This window comes from Aulonocara stuartgranti (genome assembly GCF_965226115.1).
Source record: "Aulonocara stuartgranti genome assembly, chromosome: 3".
NCBI lineage: Eukaryota > Metazoa > Chordata > Actinopteri > Cichliformes > Cichlidae > Aulonocara > Aulonocara stuartgranti.
Window position 1 is genome coordinate 37,416,494 of NC_138941.1, and position 24,578 is coordinate 37,441,071.

At 42.2% G+C, this 24,578-nt stretch overlaps 2 protein-coding genes across 4 annotated transcripts; one reads left to right on the top strand and one right to left on the bottom strand.

The window, feature by feature from the left end:
• Positions 1 to 262: 262 nt before the first annotated feature.
• Positions 263 to 3,213, top strand: LOC309702869 (uncharacterized protein). 3 transcript variants are annotated; one of them, XM_082527495.1, is made up of 4 exons: positions 263 to 376; positions 1,017 to 1,180; positions 1,265 to 1,353; positions 2,138 to 3,213. In XM_082527495.1, the coding sequence occupies exons 1-4, from the start codon at positions 372 to 374 to the stop codon at positions 2,789 to 2,791; spliced, it is 912 nt and encodes a 303-aa protein (XP_082383621.1). In that variant the 5' UTR covers positions 263 to 371; the 3' UTR covers positions 2,792 to 3,213. The 3 variants fall into 3 exon arrangements, with proteins under 3 accessions (XP_082383621.1, XP_082383622.1, XP_082383620.1); XM_082527496.1 differs by lacking the exon at positions 263 to 376 and adding an exon at positions 832 to 973 and having other exon boundaries at positions 1,063 to 1,180; XM_082527494.1 differs by lacking the exon at positions 263 to 376 and having other exon boundaries at positions 832 to 1,180.
• On the bottom strand, positions 2,932 to 24,568 carry arhgef15b (Rho guanine nucleotide exchange factor 15b). The gene is made up of 16 exons (XM_082527485.1): positions 22,812 to 24,568; positions 16,347 to 16,861; positions 13,303 to 14,265; positions 13,155 to 13,206; positions 12,729 to 12,784; positions 11,029 to 11,279; positions 9,568 to 9,728; positions 9,224 to 9,376; positions 8,934 to 9,063; positions 7,510 to 7,584; positions 7,101 to 7,193; positions 6,863 to 7,017; positions 6,052 to 6,219; positions 4,422 to 4,507; positions 4,228 to 4,332; positions 2,932 to 3,918 (listed from the first exon to the last, which is right to left on the bottom strand). The coding sequence occupies exons 2-16, from the start codon at positions 16,756 to 16,758 to the stop codon at positions 3,749 to 3,751; spliced, it is 3,030 nt and encodes a 1,009-aa protein (XP_082383611.1). The 5' UTR covers positions 16,759 to 16,861; positions 22,812 to 24,568; the 3' UTR covers positions 2,932 to 3,748.
• Positions 24,569 to 24,578: the final 10 nt, after the last annotated feature.

Below are 24,578 nucleotides of genomic sequence, written 5' to 3' on the forward strand. Positions count from 1 at the left end.
TGTGTCATATAGATCTAACATTAGAGTTTGTAAAAAAAAAAAAAAAAGCCTAAATTATATGTTATTATGTTCTTAACATATCTGTTAATTCACTCGAAGTTGGCTTTTATTTTGAAATCCGGTTTCCACATCCATTCCCGTAATACTTTGAATACACAGGGAACGTAAAACAAACTGGAGGCTGGCTTGACTGCAAGTCTCGAATTGGAGGCTGGCTTGACACAAGTGAAGCACATGGGGTGCACAGGTGTGGATCTAGAGAAATTTTCCCGAACATAGCGTGGAAATCAAATGGGGTAGCAAAATCAAAGCCGTGTTTTTACACATGCTGGTGTTACATCCCTGTAATCTGCTGTGTGTGTGTATACCAAATGCAGTAAGTATACACGTTTCATAGAAATGGTCTATAACTTTATTTTCTTTAGCCCAGATAATTAAACATTTCAGTTACATAAAACATGTGAATTTTGATTTATGCACCGTATAGCCTTCATAATAAAGAAGTATGTAGCCCAATAAGTATAAAATCCAGGAAGCTACACAACATGGGGTGGTCCATTTGTGAACCTAATAAAGCGACTCATGCGTTTATATTGCAAAAAAGCCTGACATTTTTTGGAACTCTAAACTATCTAAGAGGACGTCGGCCTGATTAATTGCTGTAAGTCATGCACTGCATGGTTTCTTGTACCATTTGATTAAAAATGTGAATTTAATCACTTTATTAGAGACATTGACTTTTTTTTTCTCCGGATCATTTTTTAATTTTAATTTTTACAAATATGAATAAGAGCATGACCGGAAATACATATATGCAGTCACACTGCGTTTCATACGTCAGTCAGCAGGTGTCGCTACCCCGACTTCTTTTAACGGAGCATAAACAAGTTTATGAGTAGTTAGTAGTTAGATGCTACCCTTACCTCTCGAGCAACACAGCTGAACCACCATGAACAGCGAGGAGCATTTATCGGTGAGTGGCATCACTCTTTAGCTCACTTGGACTGCATGCGCAGGTCCTGCGGGTCAGCGGTGGTGATTTCATCGTCCGTCCTCCATCAGACACCCAGGAAGACGGTCCTGCCCCCTCTGTCCAACAGGACCCTGTACCACCCCTCCTTCCTGCCGCTGTACAGGGCCGCAGGCCTCCCACGCCACAGTCAAGAAAACGCTCAAACAGGTGAGTCACTTTTACCTAAACCGGCTCAAGGGGAGCTTCATCCAGCTGCTCAACCTCTGAGAGGACTCCCTGATTTCTCCCCAGCTCACCCCACCACGCCCGCAGAGTTCTTCTACACTGACCCCACCATGTGCTGTGGCAGGAGGATCCCCAATAGACTCAGTGGGTTAAAGGTGAGTGAGAGACCATTTCATAATTGCACCAACAAAACACACTGTTGTGGAGAAGCTCCATTTTTCATACTCATTCATTTTCTAAGGATTAGTTCCTGCATGCCCAAATAAAGACTTGTATGGCTTTCCAGGGGCCAGAGTCCCACACAACAATACCACAGCTTAAGTATAACTAAATGCTCTGTCAGAGTCTGTCATCAAGACTTCACTCTCAGATAACTTTGAAAAATATTGTTGGTCTTTTGTAAACTACATTTTGCCTCCACCTCTGTTTACCCATCGTCCTCTACTCAATGCATCCACAAACTGAAGTACCATCCTGTGGAAATTAACTTATCATATAAATCAGATTTCATAATCGCTGTGTGGTTACAGGAAAGAGTCCAGTGTGTCAGCGTTTTAATAACAGTGTTCATTTAGGCCACATAGAAAAATGCACACATCAAACGCTTCATGATAATTGTGTTTTCTTTTAGTTGCTCTTTGAGTCGTTCAGTCAGTTTTTGTGCTGGTGTATTGTGATGCGACTGCATGACAGGCTTCCACCATGTTTTACAAATGGCTGTAGACACTTATTGCCTGACTCTTGCTATTTCATGCTCCACTTGCTAATTTTCCAGGGTGTCCTCTCTTTTAAGGACACCCTGGTGCCAAAATACTATTTGATGCCTGTCCGAGTTATCACTACTTGATTCAGTGAAAGGTGCAAAAGGAATGGGAACAAATGATGTGTTGTTTTTGGAGCGACACACAGCTGTTCTTTCTTTCATCTCATTTCTCTCAGGTATTTGATTGCTTGCAGCTCAACACGCCACGACCCATCATGTCCGCCTGCCTGGCCCCACCAAACCGCCCAGACCCATTCAGATCAGGACCACACCCCACTAGAGATCTGGGTAGCCCCACTTGGAGAACACAAACCATTCACCCTCAGGTGCAGCCAAGGCAGGTTGTCCTCCAGCTTACACAGGAAGAGGACCAGGCCGTTACTAACCTGCTGAAACTGCACTACCAAATGGACGATGACTCAAACCTCAGTCATCCTTGTGCCAAGGATGGTGAGGAGGGGTACAAACCTGCTCGTGGTGCACTGATAGAGGGAACGGTTTGGTCAGATGCAGAGCTTGAAGTCGCTGACACTCTCTCGAGTCAATTAAAACTAAATTATGTTGACTTGTTGAAGGCCCAAAACCGAAATGAAACAGCAAACACTCCTCCCGGTCCTCTGCTATGCCCAAGCCCTCAAACACACCAGGAAGCTGAAGCTCCACTTGCATTAGGAAGTAGCGCCGTTCCCCTGAAGACATCCCCAGTGATCAAGAGCAAAGTGAGTGTCTTTGAAGGGTTTATGGAAGCAAAGGAACAGAGGCTCTCAGATTTGGAGGGCGATGCCGTGGACGTGCTCCTGAGCCTTATGGATGTTGATATCACACAGTGACTGCTCAATATTTATGTTCTCGGCTCTTGTGTTTGAGCATTGTATTTGCACTTTACCCAGTTTTGGATTTTGCACAGGTTCCTCTGACAGACGAGAACTTTATAATGTTCAGTAAACGTTACCGAGAAACAAAGAGCCAGTTAAAAAGACAAAAGGTTTTATTAAAATATGTCCTGAAGGAGAATCACCCTGTTGTAATTTACAACATACTATACAGACCAGACCCCATTTCCTGATGCCCTGCAGGGGGAGCTACAGCACCACTCCACAGTGGTGGACAAGCTAACAAGCTAGTCAAAAGCACAACTACTAAAAACATAAAAAACAAAGTTCAAGCACAGTTTGCACATGCTGAAAGCATAAACCCCGTACTTCACAATTGTGTACTTCTGTTTTCAATTAAAAGGCACTTCCTGATTTTATGTCTGTTTTCTAGTGAAATTTTAAAACGTTAACATCTTTCAGCTGAGATGCATTTGGGGGTTTTTGTGTTTTTTTTTTAAGACTCCTTCTGTTCTCTAATCCGGCAAACCAAGTGTCACATAGCACTAAAAAACAGGGCATTGTTTGTGTATTGACAACTAAATGTTTCCAGCCAACACCCAGCTCCTGTCTGAGCGTACGAGCGTTTGAACAATGCCACGAATGACTGGCATGTGAGTTTGGCACAGCAGTCTGTGAAGAGGTGTTGGCGTGGGGCTGCACGGAAAACAGGAAGAGGTGGATCCTTGCAGTTAGGGAGATATGTAAGCTAATCCTCTGCTGTCACATACTTTCTGTTTCTTCTGCTGAAGTAGCACATGCTGCAGCAGCTCGAGTGTGTGTCCGCCGTCTCGTCGTGGTCGCCCTTCTGCTTTTACCTTTCGTTTCCTGTTTGCTAGAAACTGGCAGCTCACGTGGCACAGTCCCTGAGTAACTGTCTTTCTCAAAAGTGTCCACGTCATTTACTGTAAACATCTACTGAAGCGTGCGGGTCTTGCTGTTTGCAACCAAAGTCGCTGCTTGCATGACTCTGTAGCGCTCCCGGAGGTTCCTCCTCCTCACGTGTTCGTTTGTGATCTCGATGACATTCGCTACGGGGAACCAGCCCTTCTGACCGTCCGACAGGCGGGTTCCTTCGTACAAGCCTATTCGGGGGGGAGGGAGAAAAAAAAAAAAGAGAGGGGAGGAGAGTGGGGAGAGGACAAACAAGGGAAGGGGGAGATATTGGCGGTTTCTGCGTCGTTCATGCAAGAAAGTCAAAGCAAATAAACTGCTAAAGCGAGGGTTGGAGGATGGAGGCATATAAACAAGCAGAGTCCAGGGAGGTGATACAAAGTCATGTTAGTACATGTAACTTTTTCTGTGTAACAAATGTTAATAATAATAATTAGTTTCGGTTTCAGCTGCCACAGCTTGTTTTCTAAAGATAAACGTTTCCCACCCGATGCTCTTACCCTCGTTGGTTTTGCGGATGACGTTGATGATCTCAGTGGGCTCCAGGCTGAGCTCGTCGGCTTGCTGGGCGATGTACTGCTCCACGCACTGCACCTGAGGACAGTCTGCCATCCACAGACACATATAAAATTGTAAACTTTCATAACTCGCATAACACTCGGTGTGTGTGAATTTTGTATGCGCTTGTCCTCACCCCAGTCCTCGTAAATCACTTCCTTATCATCTCTCTCTTGGTTGGCCGTGTTGGGGAAAGCTGCCATCCACCTGTCCATGTCCGACCTGTTGATGGAGACGGCCACAGTTTAGTCTCATACCAGTGACGTGTAATTCCTGATGTAACAGTAGGAAGAGTTTTCACCTCCTTCGAGGTGTGAGGAGAAGAGGAGGTCAACAGAAAACCATAGCAACCCGTTTCTGAGGCTCAACATGTCCCACAGTCTTCTGAATCTAAAAATCCTCACATTGCATTTTGGCACATCTCTGAAGAATGTTCCCAGCATTATATTTAGGTTCATTTAAGTTTAGCAAATCACTTTTATAATGGTTTGGTCAAGAGATCTTGAGTTTAACCTTGATACGTCGCCAAAACTACCAGTTACACAAACAGGCGTGTGTTTGGACTGTGGGAGGAAGCTGGAAATACCAGAGAGAACTCAGACAGACACAAGGCGAACACGCAGGACGCCAGGGACCTTTTTACTGTGCTGTACAGCGCTAACCACTGTACTGGGTGCTCTCCAACCCTATGACGGCTCAGACAGGCTTCAGCCTAACTGCAACCCCGAGTTGGATAAGCAGAAGTGGATACACGAATGGATCGACATTAGATGTTTTTGGCCTAAGTACTAAATTTGAAGGATTTATTCCCTGGAGTCACACATTATACTATTAGCATAGTGACCGATATTTGCATTTTACTGTGATGGTGTTAGAGGAAAACTATGTCACCTAACTCACCAACAACACATCCTCAAAATGTTTAACAGAGAAAATGTTTTGCATAGAGCATTATGGATTCTCTGGCCTCAATCACATCCTGGACATGTTTTTGATTGCTCTGGATCACCTAACACTGGGGATATTTTATAACCTGCAAAAACATCCTAACAATGTTTCCGTCAGATCATGTTGTCATCAAGTCAAAGTCAAAAAGACCATATTTATCCTCAAGGGGCAATTAAGACACATGATACCTTGCCAACCATGCATATAATAAACAAACATCACAATGAAAATTGTTTGAAATGACAAACATCCTTTTTTTCCATGTTTAACTTCCCTGTAAGCCGGTTGTAGCAAGTCTGTCAACATCCAGGACGTCAGCTTGTATGCTCTCCAAACTGGCTCCCAGGCATGAATCGGGGGGGGCAGGACTTTGCACATGTGTTTGTTGTATTTGGTTCATAATTTCACTTAATTTTTAATGTAGTGTGAATGTTTTTCTTTGTGCTCGTTAAGCTTTTACTTTGAAAGTCAGAACAGCTGTTCATCCAGGGCAACATTTTCAAGGAGTGGCAAGGCAGGAGTGTAATCTAGTTACACTTTTAGGCCAGAACTGTTTCTTGGTGGATCTAATTTCTCATTTCCATCTCACATAACCTTTGAGTAACTCGCAGTTCATCTACAATTTTTCCTTTTAGGAAATTAAATGTTTCTTTTACATGAGTCAAATTACCCGATTCATGCTGCTTCTATGTAAACAGCATGAACTACTTGAATTGGACTTTGACTTCATGTCTAGTTTTTCCCTTATTTTCATTCAAGATACTGCAGATGTTAGAGTCAAGTACATGCTGTTCACACACACACGCGCGACCACTCACTGAGAGGAAGCTTTGATGAGCCGCTCAAACAGGCGTCCCTGGTGGTTTTCCAGCAGCGTGAGATTGAAGCAGTGTTCGAAGGGGCTCCCACTGGTCCCGCTTTCCTCTATTGGCTGCACTTGCACCAGAGAGCGATGGGCATGGTCGAGCACCACAAAACGCTCCGCGCTGTTTGAGACAATGTAGACAAAAGCTAATTACAAGAAAAATATGAGAAGGAAAACGGGTCTAGCAGGAAGCAGGTATATCGCATGCTGTGTATACTCTTAACGTCTAGCACCTTTGGCACCACCTTCCCTTAAATTTTAGGGAGTTGGAGTTATTTAAACGAGTGATGACACGCATTTAACTCTTTCCCCATAAAGACGACATTCGGCGACCTCCCCTGTAATGAGCTCACTATATATCATTAAAGATGTAATAGTTTGGCAAGTATTAGAATAGTTTCTGGGCTTTTCCAAGGGTAGCTGCATAGGCAGAGACCACCCTCACAGTGTTTAATGATTAACCAAAATGTATAATTCTGAATTAGTGCATAAAGCTGAGGCTAGTAAATATCTCCAGTTTACAGATAGGCTTTGATATCCACTGACATCAAGCAAATTTATGTAGCTGTTGTCACAGAAGCAGAAAGATGCATTTATTAAGCTGTAAAGGGACTGTGAATGCATGATGTGTACAACATCTGAAAAATTCAGTGTACGCTTTCAATTCTAATCAGAATCTAGCAGAACGAATCAATGATGCATCAAAGATGGGTCAACAAATTAAGAGCATTTTATGTTGTGTCAGTTTTGTTTTTGAACCTAACCCCTTTTTGGCAGCGATGACGAGCAGGTCGTTGAACAGGAAGAAGTAGACGGGAGTGAACTTTGCCCTCATGTTGAAGAGAGTCGCTCCTTTGGACATTTCCTGGAGCTCTCCCTTTTTCTCCAGATATCGAGTCTGGGAGATGATGGGGATGGCCTGAAGAGGACAGGTGGCATTTACGACTCTTCAAAATAAAAGAGATCACATAAGCTGAATACAAACATCAACACTGCCGTTACCTTGAGCTTGTCAAACTCCAGTGTCTTAGAGATATGAATCAGCTCCTCCATCTGTTTCATCTTTCCCACCTCTGTGTTACACACATCAATGATCTGAAACAAAATGATGAAATCACTTAGCAGATCCCTTTTATTTTCACGCTTAAAAAAACCTCCTCTCAACCATCCTTGTATAAAACCGTGTGTCTCACTGGGAGTATCAAGTTTATTCCTCTGGCTCTTTTAATAAACCTAATCTCAGCCTGCCACTGCCCTCAATGGCACCTGTGACTCACTGAGTTGATTCAGTAGGAAATCCTTCATTCAGACAATAGCTGACATCTAATTTCCAGAAGCATACGGCGCACTTTAGACTCAAATATGCCGCATTTGCAGGCAGAAGGGTGGTTGAGGAGTGAGGCGTGTTTACCTTGGACACAGAGGCCAAAGCCTTTGAGGCTGTCTGCTCCTCTTTCGTCCCCTCTTTTGTTCTCTTCAGGATGTTCTGAAACAACAAACAACAACTTTCTATTTCTGCAAACAGACAAACAACATTACCAGGAGACATTTTTCCACCAAAACACAAGCAAGGTTGTGAAACTGGGGCGAGGCGAGTCTGTGTGTTTGCTTATAGGTTAAAGGATCAGCGAAGGCTAGAGTGTGTAAGATTACGCTGGAATGAGGGCATTCCACACATCCGAACACCGTGATGAACTCATGTTATTGCCTTTCACTGACCCTCAGGAGAGAAGGGTCAGCTATGCACAATGTACTGTGGCGTTTTGTTTGGCACTTAAGTAAAGCACGTAAAGCTTACAAAGGCTGTCACTCATCTGTGAGTTGCTGAGCTTTTTCCTCTCAGGAGAGAAGCAGAAGCAAATAACCAATTTGTCACTCTGTGGCCTAAACATGCACTCACATGCCACCTAGTTAGTAAGGGCTTCACTAGTACCAGGTTTGACTCCAGTTTGCCTTCAGTTACTTGTGACATAGATTCAACAAGGTGCTGGAAACATTCCTCAGAGATTTTGGTCCATGTTGACATGACAGTGTCACATAGTTGCTGCAGATTTGTCTGCTGCACATCCATGATGTTAATCTCTAGGTTCACCATGTCCTAACGGTGCTCTACTGGTTGACATCTGGTGACTGTGAATCCTGAAATATTTATACAACTGTGTTTATGTTGTTTTGAATGTTGCAGCAGAAAGTGAGATTTATCAAGCCTGGAACATTTCTCTCATCTTCTGTTGTTTAATATTGAGCCCAGACAAATTGTAGCCTTAGTTTCCTGTTATCAGGTGACAGGAGCGGCACCTGGTGCAGTCTTCTGCTGCTGGAGCCCATCTGCTTGTGTGTTCAGACATGCTCTTCTGCATACCTTGGTTGTATTGAGATGTTATCTCAGTTATTATTTTGTGGGGAAAAAATCCCAGAAAATCAGCAGTTTCTGAAATACTCAGACCAGGCTTGTCTGGCACCAAGAAACATGCCACGTTCAAAGTCGCTCTAATCATCTTTCTTCCCTACTTTGGTGTTCTGTTTGAACCGAGTTGTCTCCCTGTGATTGGCTGATTAGATATTTGAAGTTAAGCCCAGAAAGATGATTCTGATCATGTGGACATTTCTATAGAAACCTATAGAAACCTTTCATCACTCATCAAAGTGAATTGATCATTAATATGTATGTGTCATGAGCACTGATCAATGGCCCTGAATACTGTTGACAGAGAGTTGGGGATTGGCTGCAATTACAGAACTTATGTTAACTAACAGTGGAACAGGTGTACCTAATAAAGTGACCAGTGACATATGCTAAGGCATAGAGAGTGAAAACTGGGTGATGCTGCACACCTCAATGAGCATTTTGATGCGTGTTATTCGCTGGAACGGCAGTAGCAAGAAAGACATGAAGGGCAGCCGCTGGCACTGAGGCGACTCTTGGAGACGAGTGATTACTGCACTGAACTGCAGGTTGCTCTTCCTGTAAATACACCACAAAAGTAAAGATAAGGTAAGACTTTGTCTCCAGTTGAGACAGTTGGTACCCTGCCAGCCTGCACTACTTACAATCTTTTCTCATAGTTGCTACGGAAATTCTCAGTGAGTTTGAACCTGATTCAAGTGAAACTCTGGTTGCTTACATGAGCTCAGTGAACATCTTTTCCTGGTAGATCTGGTTGCGTACGTAGTCAATGTAGGCGGGGAAGTTGTGCTGGGCATGGTAGTTGATTATATCACAAATGTCAGAGAACACCACGTCCTGAAATATGCGGTCCTCCAAGTCTTTCAAGAATCTGTTGAGTCAGATAACGAATTTTCAGAACTTGCAGAAAACTGTGCACAAGCCTGTTGAACCATAAAGAACAAGCTTTACATTCCTGTCCCAGTTTCATCTTCAACAAGTGACCTTGCAGCACTTCACATCATAAATCACTTTGGAGTTTCTGTTTTTTCCTTATCTCCCTTCACCCTTTTTTTCCCTCACCTCTCGCTGACTTCACGGATCCTCAGGATGTTGGAGAAGAGGGTCTTCCTGTCTCTGATGATCATCGTCTCTTCCAGCTCCCGGCTCTCCATGAAATGTTCAGTCAGAACATGAAGAGATCGCAAGTAAGAGGCCTCTGATGTCAGGACCTCAAACATACTCTGTCAGGAAGAAGGTGAACAAAGCTGCACATTAAAGGAAACCAAGATGACACAAAAAGCAGGATAACTGCAGTTTTCATGTTTATAGAGGAAATATTTATGATTTATATATGATTTTTTTTTTAAATAAGAAGAGTTACACAGGTTGTGAAGGGCTCTTGGGAGCTATTTATAAACAACTAAAATCCAAGATCATCATTTCAAACAATTGTATGGATGTGTCAGCAAACGTCTGGAAGAATACACAAACTGTCACCCTCAGATCAGAAGAAACTGATAAGCAAGAACCACCCAGGAACCACCAAGGCTCAAGCCTGTGAGGAACTGGAAACTGCTGAACACCAGCATCCTGTCCACAGTGAAGCCAGTTTCACCATGAACTGAGAGGGTGTCGACCAAAAAATATGTTTCCGCTCCAAAATGAAATTTACAAATACATGGATAATACACGGAGACCAAGACTGAACTATTTGGCCACGATGACAAGAGGAATGTTTGGAGTAGCAAAGATGAGGAGTTTAAACCTGAGAACACTGCATCAGCTGTTGAGCATGGTAAGCATGGTGGTGGTAGCATCAAGCTCTGCGGCTGCTCTGCTGCCAGTGGTACCAGTATATTGCATAAAGTGGCTCGAATAATGGAAAAAGGGCTACCTCCAAATTCTTCAACTTCACCTCAAATCAACAGCTAGATACTTGAAACTTGGGCACAGCTGGGTGCTTTAAGAGGATGATCCCAAACACACATCAGACTGATTTTGGGATGGATAAAGCAAACAAGCATTACGCCTCTGGCATGGCCATTCTTCATGCCCCGACCTCATGTAGACTATGCTTAAAAGACGGATTTATGACACAAAGCAAGCAATTTAAATGGAGCAATTCTGCCCAGAGAAGTAATCAAATATACAGCCAGAATGATGCCAGATGCTTGATGATGGCGATCAAAAATGTCGAGTCAATGTGCAGCTTGTCATTTCACTAAATATTAGTGAGGGGTGTATTTAAGCCTGTATCAGTACTTCAAAGGTTATTTACCTTTACAAATTCTGTTACTGGCACTACAGCTTTATAACTAACTGTAAAAGCTTTTCTGAACGTCATACCGGGTGAATCAATATGATGTAATAGCAATGAGTTAGACAGTGTGGCTAAATGGATTCTAATTCATGTAAAAGCATTATATTATTAGTTGGAAAACTTGATCCTGCATCTCAGATTTCTCCTTTCAGCCTTTATTGATTTGTCTTTATGGAGCCTCTCTGCCATGCATTATCGTCTCCTCTCCTCCACTCCCTCACCTCCTGGTACTTGCACTGGTCAGAGCTGAGATTCTCCAGCACCCCACTGTCCCGCACATTTGGGAGTTCCTGCCACAGAGTGCTCTGAACCGGTGTGGGCACCGGGCTGCCCCTCGGTCCTCCATTTCCAGGGCGACGACCGAGGTGGTCCATAGCATAGTCCGCACTAGTTTTGCTGATGTTACGGCAAACTGTCTGGCGCCGGATCTCTTTTGTAATGACAGAAGCCCGGTACGTCTGGTAGAGAGGTTCTGAAACAGGGAAAAGAGTCAAACATTTTCCTGATTACTACATATATTCATAAACATCAATCACTCTGCTTCCCAGTGGACCTGCATAATCAGTTATCAGTAAACCAAGAACTACTCGTTTAACTTTTTGGTTACGTTTTAGGCTTTCCTTTTCTTTTAACTTGAATTTTATTGCTACTTTAAAGCTATTCTTCAATTTTCATGCCTTAGCTTCAACACTGTCACCGTCGCTCTTTGGCGAAGAGTTTCCCAGCAGCATCACTTCCTGCTGCGAGGTAAAGCCAAAAAAATGTCAGAACTGCATCTTTTTCATTAAAATGCATTCGAGTGACAAATAATAAAGTAATAAATTACTTTGTACAATCAGTGATTTGTTCAGTGAGAGCAAATAAGACAGTGCTGTATATAGTACATGATCTACTGTCTCAGGTACTTTGGAATTAGGACAACATGCAATACATCTTAATGGAGTCGATGAAAATACAGATGAATATCATCAGATTCAATCACACTGACGATAATGTGCAAAGAAACTGATTAAATGGAGACAAACATTATGGCTCATAGTAAAATTCACCAAATGCGTTTCCTATTTAAGATACTAGTAATGACATAAACCTGTATCCAGTGCAAACGCTTGTCTAACTGGAACTACATATCAAAATCTGGTTTTTGTAGGGACAGAAGCATGTCTAATGAATGTCTAACAGGATTTCAGCTGCTCAACAGTTCATCAGGACTGTTTTTTAGTGGGTGAAAGGTTTTGCAGGCACATCCTGTTAGCACCTGTACTCATGTTTTACCAGCATTGGAGTTTCAGTATGTGGAGAATGTGACAAGGTGACAAGAAAGAGTTTCCTTAATCTGACGTCATGCAGGTGGCATTTGTTTGTTGCTCCAAAACCTGCATGTGCTGTTGAGCGTTAGCGGCGCCTTCACAAATGTGACCCAGGCAGTGAATTCCGACTGTACACAAAGACAGCCAGGCAATGACACGATCAGAACAACTGGACTTTCCAATATTTCCAATGTTTTTTTTAATCTTAGCTTCACTGTCTGCAAATATCCTACGAAACTACGTCCAAAATTTTTTTGTTTATTTAACAGTTTCTGATGCAAAAAGTAAAACTAAACAGCACAGTGTTGCCCCAAATCATCATCCAGCAATCCTCTCAGGTATGATGGCAAAATCCCTGCTCAGCGCAGCCACACATGCCTGTAGGTGTGACCTGACCAATCAGCAAGTGAAATTTGCCCCTTTATTGATGCTGGCAATTTTTCCATCTTTAGCCTGTGGCGATAAGGACGCGTGGACTGTGAGCGGATTATTGTAAATGTAAAGGCATGTTTATTAGAAGTTGAATCATTTATGGACTTGTTTTGGAAACAGGGTTACAGTTGATAGATCTGGGCTTGTTGTGGCTTGTTTGTTTTGAGTGTCAGCCTTACCATCCTGCAGACGAGTGTCGAAAATAAACCCAATCTTCCTCCTGATAGAATTCCTCCTGTCAGGGGACATGACATTGGAGAAAAGGGTTAACAACTTACAAATGCCCCCTTATTAATCTGTCAATACTCTCAATAATATAAAGGCTGGTTTAAAGGGTAATCCAGGTGAAAATCTTTATTTTTCTTATATGAAGACATTGTGTTAGCTCTTCTCTAAATGCGCTCTACCCTGTTTATCCATTTGTAGCTTGAGCCCTCCTACTGTATTTTTTTAGCAGGTTTTACTCAAACAGGAGGGAAAAGCACCTTTGTTTAGGAGCATCTTTGGAAATATACTGCATATATTTGTGTCATTTTATCTGAGGAAAATATAAAATATTTCCACACATATCCTTTTAAAATGGAAAGGTAAAGATGCTGACTCACTTTTCTTCGCTTGTGTCCTCCTTCTCTTCCTCTTTCCCTCCATTCTCCTCCCCTAGTAAAAGAAGACATGGCTGCTTTTAGTTAAACAGATATTACCTGTATGCATCATTCACAGCTCATGTCAGGCACACAGAATCCTCGTTCAGACCTTTTTTCAGTGTGAGGGACTGCGCTGAGGCAGTGCTGAGCCTCCTGGGATCTGCCTTTGGTGGTGGTGGTGGGAGTCTCTGAGGTTGGAGGGAAATGTGTGGAGGTGGAGTGTGGGCTCGCTGAGGGCTCAGTCCAGTGGTGGCGGAGCCACTGGGGGAGGAGGGTCGCAACAAGTGACCCTCCTCCGGTGTGGGCATGGGAAGAGGAATGCCGCCCCTGGGTATTGTTTGGCTACGACTGTCCTGGTTCAAAGGGATCCTCGGGGGGATAGCAGGCGGAACTTCGTCCGGGGTCACTATGGTTTCTCCCTCTTTCTGAAACTCGGACGTGGGATCTGACAGACTGTTGGTCAGTTTGGACCGACGGCCTAGTTTGCACACTTTGATTAGAGGAATATCCAGCTCCTTACACTCGACTGCGTTGTTTTTAGGAGTGGGGTAAATCAATGGAAGCGTGGCCTCGTAAATATTCTCTTCTTCATTTTGGGTGCTTCCGTGCTGAATTTGCGGTGACTGCATACGTTTTGGGGGAACGGGGGGAGACCCGGAGCGAGTGATAGCAAGCGAGGCAAGAATGAAGTGAGGACCCGGGTCCGAACGCCTCCTCTGGTTGTCCGCAATCAAAACACTCAACGACTCGTGGAACTTTGCTTTTTGTTTTTTCAACGCCTCATCCTCCTCAATCGCAAAAGTGTCCTCTGTGTCCTCTGCCTCACTGTCCCCTTCATCCACAAACTCTACTTCCTCATCTTCCCAGTCTTCCTCATCCTCCTCTCCACCCTCCTCCCCAACATCTTCCACGTTCACGGGGACCCATATTAGTTTCATGCCAGGCCGCTGGAGGTGGCAGATGCAGCTGCAGTTCGGGGCGCAGCACGGGCTGACAGGCGTGTGATGACTGTGCTCCGCCTCCACTTTATCTCCTCCAGTAAGCTCAACCTCAACCTCCTTTCCATCAGGCTCTGCGTAAAACATAAGAAACACATGAATTGTTTTGAAATGTTTTCAAAAGGGGAAGAAAGTAAAATGATAGTGAACTTCTCAAATATTTAGTTTCTTCCTTATTTTGCAATTTAAAAAACAAAACAAAACACACAAAAAAACTGAGCTAATGAGTGGGAATGGCTGCTTTCTGCCCACTTCCTGTGTCCTCAGACAGAAAGGTACACTTTCATTAAGAGCTTTGCTTCCCCTTCCCCCCCATCTTCTCTTCCCATAAATGCTTCACATGCACATGCTGCACCGTTGAGTCAGCACGCGTCTTCAAATATTCATGGAAACATTTGGAGGATCGCATGGGGGAAAATTCAATACCGACAAAAGGAAATGGAGGAGGTGGAGGAAAGAGAGTGGTGAACTGGAAAGATGGTTAAAGGGGTCAGCAAGTAAGCATCTAAAAAAGCTGGGAAATAAAGGACAGTTTTGTTAACTTTCCAGTTAAACCATTAAGAACACTGATGCACTTTGCCATGCTGGTGACATCAGCGATGGTGGTGTTGGACCACCTTTATTTCCTGAGAGTTAAACGAGTGGAATCTCCCCAAAACTATCAGATGCACCGACACAGATACTGATTCAGCTCAAAACACTGCACAACAGCCGTCCACAAAAGAAAAGATTCACTTACTGCACATTTGATTTGTAACTGGTTATTGGCCACTAGCACATAATCGAGGCACCGGTTGCAAGTTATATTAAATTTCACCAATCACCATTTTTTAAATCATTTTTACACTAGCAAATCACTAGCAAGACAATAAATATATAAACAATTTAAAATGAGCTTATTATCCCTAAACATTTCTTTAACATCTACTCTTCTTCAACTTAAACTCATTTTAATTTTTTTTATTACTGTTGAAGTATCTCACAGTAGAAGATCCTCACTATGTGCCTGTGACATTTCTATTTTAACTCTGTTGTTTATTTATTGTATACGGTGATATTTTTAGATTTTGCCCTGGTGCTGCAACAGAATCATTTCGCTTTAGATCCATTTTATTTAATCTTTTAAAATGAATGAAATCCCTGTTTTGGGGTTCTTTTGTTTGTTTGTTTTTACTAATGTTGACAATAAAAGATAAAACTTGTGGTTGTTGGGGTGTGCCGGAATAAATTCTGACCCTCCCCTGCCCTAACAGGAATATTTATTTTTAAACTTGACTGCATGCTTTAGCTATATTCACTCAAAGACTCAGTGAGGTCATGTTTAAATGTTTTCTGTTTGAACAAGGAAGCAAAACAAGGGAAGTGATATTGTATGTTGGAATGGAAAATTCAAATCTCACATCAGTACCAATGCAACTTAATTTCTTTGGGTTTCACCATGATACACCAAAGAAAAGTGTCGCTGCAGCTTAAACAAAGAGATAGAGATGGAAGAGATCCCTCTAGGATCCCTCTGTCTTTTCCAACAGAAAGTAAACACAGCACACCTAACTTTTTGCTTTGCACACACACACACACACACACACAGGATCAGCTGACTGACCTCTTTTATGGGACAGACCATTCAAACACAACCACACCTCAGAGCTCACTGATTACGCTGCACATTTGACGTTACACATTTAACACTCATATGCCAAGGTCTTTAAATGCACACGCACACACACACACACACACACACACACACACACACACACACACACACACACACACACACTTTTTGCATCAGACAAAATGTCTAATAATTCATGTGTGATCTTATGCTACACTAAGTCTGTGAAACTAGCCTAATTATAAGATAAAACAATTACTGCTGTCATCTGATCTTTGACCAGCTGTTGCAAGAGATTTTTTTAATTGGAGGTAAAGGTTTAAACACGTTTAGTTTCTAGTAAATCAGGTGACACTTGCTTTTGATGTGAAACTGCATTAAGAATGCATTTCTGCTTCTTTGTAAACACTAACCTTACTTCACTCTGACCATCTTTATATCTGTGACAAAACCTGCAGTTTAACTCCAATCAACGCAAATTAAAATAATAAATTAAACTCAAGATAGAGGTATTTCTCCCATATACTTCTCCCAAAGCTTTACCTGATCGGCCTCCTTCCACGCTGCTTCTGTCCCCCTCCTCTCCTCCATCAAGCTCCTTCTGTTTCTTCGCCAAGCGGCTCCTCTTCTTAGGGAGCGGCGGCGCTGCCTGCTCTGCCTCCTTCTGAAGCTGCAGTCTCACCCGGGGTTTGGGCTTTATCGTAGGAGGCCTCTTGGACTGTCTAACTGGCTTGCCTTCTGCAGTACCATTGGTGGCCGGTTCCAACCTTTCAGTGGACTCCTGCTTGCTGAACTGGTTCACAATCCTCTTGACCTTCCCTCCAGAGCGTCTGACATTGCTGTCCCTCTCTCCAAGAGTAGGGGAACTGCATTGTGGTTTTGGAGGAATCTCCGGCCTTGGCTTGGCCTCGGGTTTGAAGGGTGAAGTGGATGTCGGCGGTTCCTGGACGGACATGGTGGCAGGAAGGACGTCGTCTCTTCTGATGTGCTTCACTCACTGCCCTGACCTATCAAAGGCCAGGCTTTTGTGAATGTTAATGTGAGCGTGTCATCATCTCCTGAGGAGTAAAAAGAAATAAATGTTTACAGAGAGGAAATCGATGTTACGTAACTCGGTATGTGAATACCAGCGCTGAGTAGGACTTTGAGTTCTTATGTAGAAACCCCCCCTCTGCAAGGCCACAGAGGAGAATGAACTTTACACTGTAATAAGCTCATTAGTTTCCAACAACTGTATGGTGACGGTAGAGAGTGTTTTAGCTGCTCCTAAAGAAACATCCTGCACTGCACAGTGTTTATTCGCTGTTTTAATGGCTTCAGAACAGGGATACTGGGCATACCTGATGGCAGTAGCAGCTACGCAAGGCCTTTTGTTATAAATAGAAGAGCTTCTGTGCAGAGGAGCAGTGCAGATGCAGAAATACAAAAAGCATTTCTTCTTTTGTGTGCTGTATCTGTGTAACGAGCCCCCAAGGTCATGTGATCAAGTTACACCAGTTCAGTTTGATTAATAGTTAATATTAATGCATCAACAACCACTCGACCGTCTCCCGTGTTGACATGTCAGCTTAAAAGCCTCACACACATCTGTGTTCAGAGAATGAGCACATCCTCGACAGTTGTGTTTTCCTCCCTTCACAAATATCACCATCACTCGTGTATTACTCAACTTTTAAAAAAGTTAATTAGGGATGTTAACTGGAGTACTTTACAGTTGTGAAAACGTTGGTCTCTCACACATACACCCTGACGTCACGCCTGCAGTAAATCTGCAGAGACCTAATCTTTTAATCTAGAGGGAACTCGGGGAAGTTTCCATATTCAAAGCACTCTGGTCATTCAAATGAAGCGAATAAACCAGAGCTTTTTTAAAAAGTGTCTATAAAAAGAAACGTGATGACAGCAATGTGGTAGTCCCTTTCCATTCTGGGTGACCAAATGTCCACGCTGCATATTCCTCTCACCATATGTTTTTTTTTTTTTTTTAATGTGCCTGTTTGTGTGCGCGACAACTGATGCAATAGCAAATCAAAGCAGGCTTAGTCATGCACTGAGTCATGAAGAAAAGAGAACAGAGATCCTGAAAAACATGTTATTTCTGCACTGCTTTGTATATCGTTTTGGTGAATAAATTGAGCGTGTAGCTGCAAGCATTCTGATTTTCTAGACAGTTTTAACTCTGCGATTACACTTTTGATTAGCTGGTTAATCTCTCGAGCATTTAAAATGCTGACAAATCCATGTCTATGTGGTGCTGTAAGCAGGAGCGTCTCTTAAATGACTCATAGATGAGCAAATATGGATTACTTGTTAAGTTTTAACAAGATTTATGGAAGCCAAAAGAGTAACTGATCATAAGTCACCTTAAGCACAGCTGATCACGATTCACTTTTCGCATTAGCAGATTATTAAAGCACCAGTCCACCAAGTTTACAAGTGGAAAGAGACACAACCTTTAGCTGGGGTTACCGAGGAGCAGCTTTCCAGGAGCAGCTTAGGCTTGAAGACTGTACTGCACAGTGAGGGTCTTATCAAAGAGATTCAATTACTATAATTACTATACTAATTATTGGAGTGCTCCTTGTTGTGATGATCTGCAGCCCTGTGCCAAACTGAGCATCAGAATGAGGAAGAAAGGCGATCTAAGTGGCTATGAATGTAGCATGGTTATTGGTGCCAGACTGGCTGGTCTGAATATTTCAGAAACTGCTGATCTACTCTTTCCACACAGACATCTCTAGGGTTTACAGAGAACGTCAGAAAAAACAGAAAATATTCAGCGGCAGTGCTCTGAGTGAAAATGTCTCATTGATGTCAGAGGAGAATGCCCAGGCTGCTTCGACCTGATAGGCAACAACAAGCACTCGTTACACACCAAGGTATGCAGAAGAGCAACTTTGAATGCTCAACACATAAAACCTTGAAGCAGCAGCAGAAAACCACATTGGGTCCTATCAGCTAAGAACAGAAAGCTGAGGCTACGGTTCACACAGGCTCACCAAATTTGGAAAGTAGAAGATTAGAAGTTTGCTGTCTGGTCTCATGACTCTTGATTTCTGGTTTGACATTTGGCTCTCAAAGTCAGAATTTGGTGTAAACTACACGAAAGAATGGATCCATCCTGTCTCATCAACAGTTAAGGATGCTGGTGGGTTAATGGTGTGAAGCTATTTTCTTATCACACTTTGCCTCTTAGTACCAACTGAACATCGTTTAAACACCACAGCCTCCCTGAGGATTGTTGCTGACCATGTCCTTTATAACCACAGTGTGCCGCTGATAGCTGTTTCCAGCAGGATAACACACCTCGGCCTCTCTGAAATCTCAAAAGTCTGAGCAATGTTTCCCCACATTAAAATATTTGTATATTTTATGTGTATATATGTATATTAAGGATTGTACATACATGTAAAACATATTTTACTGTAAAAACTGTTGTTGGAACCATACTGAATTTAACCAGATAAACATAAAGAGAGAGAGAGTATGTATAGTTTGCAAACAGCCATTATAATTCATCGGACAATGAGAATAGGACAAATCAACAATTGACAATGACTAATTAATATTGTGCTGAACACAGTCTGATTCAGTAAACTACATCAGTGTCAACTGTTTACTATCATAGCCAAGTGGCTAGCAAACGTACACAGAAGTTTTCACTATCCCTACTAATTAATGTTATCTTGTTGTATCTCTGTTGAGGTCAGTGCTATCCTCTATGCTGTTGCATGCTGGGGCAGCAGGTTGAGGGTCACAGATGCCAACAGACGAAATTAACTGATCCACAAGGCCAGTAATGTTGTGGGGATGGAGCTGGACTCTGTTAGGGTGGTGTCAGAGAGGTAGATGTTGTCCAAGAGAAGGACAATCATGGATCATACCTCCCACCCACTCCATGACGTACTGGCTAGTCACAGGAGCACGTTCGGTGAGAGACTGAGATTACCAAAAAGCACCACTGACCGACACAGGAAATCATTCCTGCCCGTTGCCATCTCCCTGTACAACTCCTCCATCTAACACACTGTGAACACTGCTGTAGTGGCAATTCCTTTGTTTGACAAACCAAACATCCCACAATTAAACGTCCACAAGCCACAGCTGCACTGAGATAATATTTTGTATGCAGGCAAAAGAAGTCCACGGTCCAAACTTGAAGGTTGCGTTTTTATGGTTCATTCATCCAGTTTGGCAAACAATAACAAGATCCATTTTTTGTTCCTTCCTGCTGCTTCTCCTGCTCTGGTAAAAAACCATAGGCCCACCCCAGTGCATGCTGGTCCTATACCAGTCTCTTTATTTATAGAAACAAAATGGTCCTACAGCTCTTACTAATTTAACAAGGTAAACACCAAACAAACAAAACATTGAAACAAATATTAACCTACAAATAAACATGTAAATAAACCCCAAAATATAAGTGAACTAACAACAAACTTTAATTTCAAAATAATAAAAATAAAGAACAAATAGCTCCAACAACTGCAATAGTTAGACCCTTTTTACACACGCTCTTTTCCACTTTGTAATATTCATGTCAATTTTCTTGATATTTATTTATAACCACCTCTGTTAATTCTTGATATTTATAACTGAGTGATCTGTATATATTAGTGCTATTTCTTAAATGTGTAAAATCTGTAACATAATGTATTGTTTGGAGTTTAGTCTGTTACTGTTACTATTTTTAAAATTTCTTCTTGGAGGAACTGTAACCCACATAATTTCCTTAGGGATTAATAAAGTATTCTGATTCTGATTGTTTCAGGATGACCTGCCATTATCCAATCACACATCTCCTTACCTGCATCTTCTTTTCTCTTTTTTCTAAACTGAGCACCTGATGGCTTTGAACTTTTCTTGTCCATCTTCCATTGGTTTTAATTTTATACTCCAGTATGAACACCCATCCCTCAACCCGAGGATCACCACAACATAACCTAATAGACCTACACCTTACACACCCTCCCCTTTCGACGGGTTGTGTGTGAGACTTTAAATCATCAAACTGTAAATTATACATTTTAAATTGTTATTGATCCCTTTACCCCTATGCCTAAAGTGTATATTTATTTTCTTACTCTTCTTATAGTTATTGTTTGTTAACTTGCACTGCTGTAACTGGAGCCTCGTCGCCTCGTCTCTCTATATACTGGACTGTATGTAGCGCAGATGACAATAAAGTTTACTTTGGGGAGGGCGCCCTCCCCGCAAATGGGCAGCAGAAAACCGCTCGGTGCCTATGCCATCTCCAAAATGCGCTGGCTGATGTCGGGGCAGCTCGAGTACGAGCAACTTCTTTTGGAGATGCCTGTGGTACTGCCCCCACCACGCAACCGCCCATGTCGCCCCGATCAAAAACCGCTATTGACGACAGTTTTATAAAAGATTGAAGGCTTGGTGTAAGAAATACATATGCTGTTCTGTCTCAGGGAAACCACATTTTAAAGATATTTGTCATCTTTATTATACTTACACATGCAAACAGACAAGTCACTGTGACCATAATAGCTCCTTGACTCAGAATCTGACTAAAGTCAACCGCACACAAACACCAGTAGACAGTTGTTACTGAAAGAGTGCACCAGCTAGTCAGACAGGTTTGGAGGGCATGTAAATGATGCACAGCTTTAAACAAGGAGACAGAAAAGCAAGAGTCTCACATTTCAACAAAGTAAATCAAACAGCGCTACACCACAATCACCCCCCTAACCCCATCCTTGTCTTATGTTTCTGTGTCACGTTATGTGTTTTTTGTTTTTTTGAGTTTTTAAGTACTTTACAGTTCTTAGAAATATGTTGAGGTATAATTCAGAATTAGAAGCATTAACCCATCAGGAGCTGTAGCAGTGTGTGTGTGTGTGCGTGTGGGTGTAGAAGCAGGTCTTTCCACATCTCACTCCAGTTATCATCACCGTCCACAGGAGTAACTTATAAACCTTTAACAGGAGGGTGTGTTTGCTCACAAAGAACTTGTGTAGACATTAAAATAAAACACTAATGCATTTGCAGATAAAACAACACACTTTAAGGTCACGTTCCAGACATTGCTTTCTTTCAAGCAGTGGCCAACAGATTTCATCTCTTTTGTGTACATTTCTGTTGACCTGTTTAGCTCAATAGCTGCATGCTCCAGTCTGCTGGACCATACAGATGCTCAGGCTGGGTCAGTGGGCCACTCATTCATTTCACTCAGTGTATTTATCCTGTAAATCCAATACATATCAGATATAGTGTCATCCCTTAAATCAATCCAGCTTGAGAACAATACTTAAGTGCCTTTAGAGAGGACGTCCATTAGCACAGTGTTTTGTGTGTGTGTGTGTGTGTGTGTGTGTGTGTGTGTGTGTGTGTGTGTGTGTGTGTCCACATTATGCCATTAAGCCTAATGGATTGAGTGTGTATATAAATTGGGTATGGGGGCTTTAAGAGAGTCTCTCTACCTCAGCAGCATCAATACTTGTGATGTGGATGGAAGCTCCACGTTGGCCAGGAAGAGGAGACAGGAAAAGGTGTGCCAGAAAGGAAAACATACACACACAAACAGCGCGGTGGGCTCTCATGGAGATCGAAAGAAACAGAGTTGGTTGATATGAGGAGAGAGCATACTACCATGAGGTTATGAATAGGCTATATAAAAATGCCCACATTAAGACCCGCCAGATGTGGATGATCCTACAAAGAAGCATGATTTTACTGTGAAAAACAATCTTCTTATGTAGTGAATACAAAACAATCACTGTTTATAGACTAGAGCACTTAATGGACTTATGAGTCCATAACAGTCTCTGAAATATAATCTGAAAAGATAGCATAAAACCACAGAAAACTCTGCGCTAATACAGTCTTTAAAATAACCACTGTTAAGTTTAACACTGTCACTGTATCCCAACATATTCCACAGAAGGAACAGGTGCTCGCGGAATCCAGCAAAGTGCACCTGTTAAAATGCCAAATATAGACAAAATCTCCATATAAAATATAATTACACAGACAGAAACTCACCAGTGTTGTTGAAGACGGGTCTGAATGTTTCTCCTCAGTCATTCGGCTTTAGTGCTCGAAGTCCAACATACTCTGCTTATGTTTTGTAAGAAAATCGAAAGCTTCGGGATTAAAAACCTGTCCACAGCTCACCTACATCAATGAACTTTAAACTGTGCTCGCGCACGAGAAGAAATAAATCGGTAGTTAGACAGGCTGTTAGCAACAAATATCCAATAAAAACAAAACCAGTTCAGTTCATTGTTGACAGGCTTGCTGCCTGAGCACCCATCACCCCTCTCTTGTTGTCTCGCCTTTGTTACCAGCAGAATATGAGAGGTAAAGAAGGAGTGCAGCTGCCCCCGAGAGCTATTGCTGCCAAGCTAACAGCAGATAACTGCAGCTTCCGGTACTGTTTTTCAAAATAAAACTACGGCTTAAAAACGTAAGGTGGGGGATGACTACAAAATCAGCAACTGTGCGAATTAATATAGTGTGTATATGATGTATATATTGGGTATATACAGTCTTGGTTCAAAAAAATAAATATTTTAGTTTGAAATTGTAACATTGCCAGCACAACTGTTGAAGCGGTTTAGCCTTTACTAATGGAAATATGACTGAAAATATAATTGGATACTACATCACACAACATGCCCTTAACCTTAGCTAAAACTCTGTGTTTCGTGTTTGGACTTGGATTGGGATTAGTTGTTATCGGACTCTTACTGTGAAAATATTTAGTGGACGTTTATTGAAACTTTGCGCATATTTGGTCTTCCAAAACAAATAAGGCAAATGTTTTACTTCTGATTTATTTGCGCGTGATAGTGTTGGTGTAAAACCAGCGCAGGTGTCATGAAAGCAGGTGCACCTGAACTTTTTTTTGTCTCCTACCCCCACCTAGTGTCTGTTTTGTGAACTGCAATGAACCGTCCATTATTGGGTCCGAGCGATCAGTCCAGCCGCACTACACAACACGTAAAGTGGGCTTTACATGTCACGTTGAGGTTAGGATAATGTGAGGTGAGTGGTTTGTTTTGGGGTGGGAGTGGAGGACATAATTGGTGGCATAATGTCCCTTATTAATAATTTGAATTCGCCATTAATATTTATTGAACTATTAGCCTATGACATCACTTTGAGACAGTCTCTTCGCAAATAATATACTTTTCGGAACACCGGAGTTGACTTGTAGTCCGATTTGTTGTTGTTTGTGTTTCGTTTGTTTTTTCTCTAATCCACGGAGGCTCAAAATTGTCTTGCGTAGTCTTTTAACTTAACAAGACCGAGTCCTGATCTCGTTAGTGATCATGATTGGCTGCAATCGATAGTTTTCCGTCGTCATGAACTGAGAGGGGGCAAACAAAGAAAGAAGCCCCTACTCCAAAATCAACACTATTAAACTCAAATGAGATTTACAGTTGCGCACACTGACAACCAAATGCCTTCTGGTGAAAAGTTTTGTGGTCAGGCGAGTAAAAGATTAAGCTACTTGTTCACGATGACAAGAGGTATGTTCATTCAAACACAACAGCACTGTAGCAGCTGTCGAGCACGGTGGTGGTGGTAAAATTACGGTGGCCCCTAGAGACAAAGCATGTATAAACTCCAAAACACTTACAAATTCCAAATAGCACGCACAAACTCCTCAACACATACAAAATCCAAAACACATGCAAACTCCAAAACACATGCAAAATCCAAAACACATGCAAAATCCAAAACACGTACAAAATCCAAAACACGTACAAAATACAAAACACGTGCAAAATACAAAACACGTGC

Excerpts from the sequence above, each read along its gene's own strand:
- LOC309702869 (XM_082527494.1), top strand. The coding sequence starts at position 1,009 with ATGCGCAGGTCCTGCGGGTCAGCGGTGGTGATTTCATCGTCCGTCCTC. Across the intron at positions 1,181-1,264 it reads TCAAGAAAACGCTCAAACAG|CTCACCCCACCACGCCCGCA; the intron begins GTGAGTCACTTT and ends ATTTCTCCCCAG. Across the intron at positions 1,354-2,137 it reads ATAGACTCAGTGGGTTAAAG|GTATTTGATTGCTTGCAGCT; the intron begins GTGAGTGAGAGA and ends CATTTCTCTCAG.
- arhgef15b (XM_082527485.1), bottom strand. The coding sequence starts at position 16,758 with ATGTCCGTCCAGGAACCGCCGACATCCACTTCACCCTTCAAACCCGAG. Across the intron at positions 12,785-13,154 it reads GAGGACACAAGCGAAGAAAA|GAGGAATTCTATCAGGAGGA; the intron begins GTGAGTCAGCAT and ends GTCCCCTGACAG. Across the intron at positions 7,194-7,509 it reads CTTTGGCCTCTGTGTCCAAG|ATCATTGATGTGTGTAACAC; the intron begins GTAAACACGCCT and ends ATTTTGTTTCAG.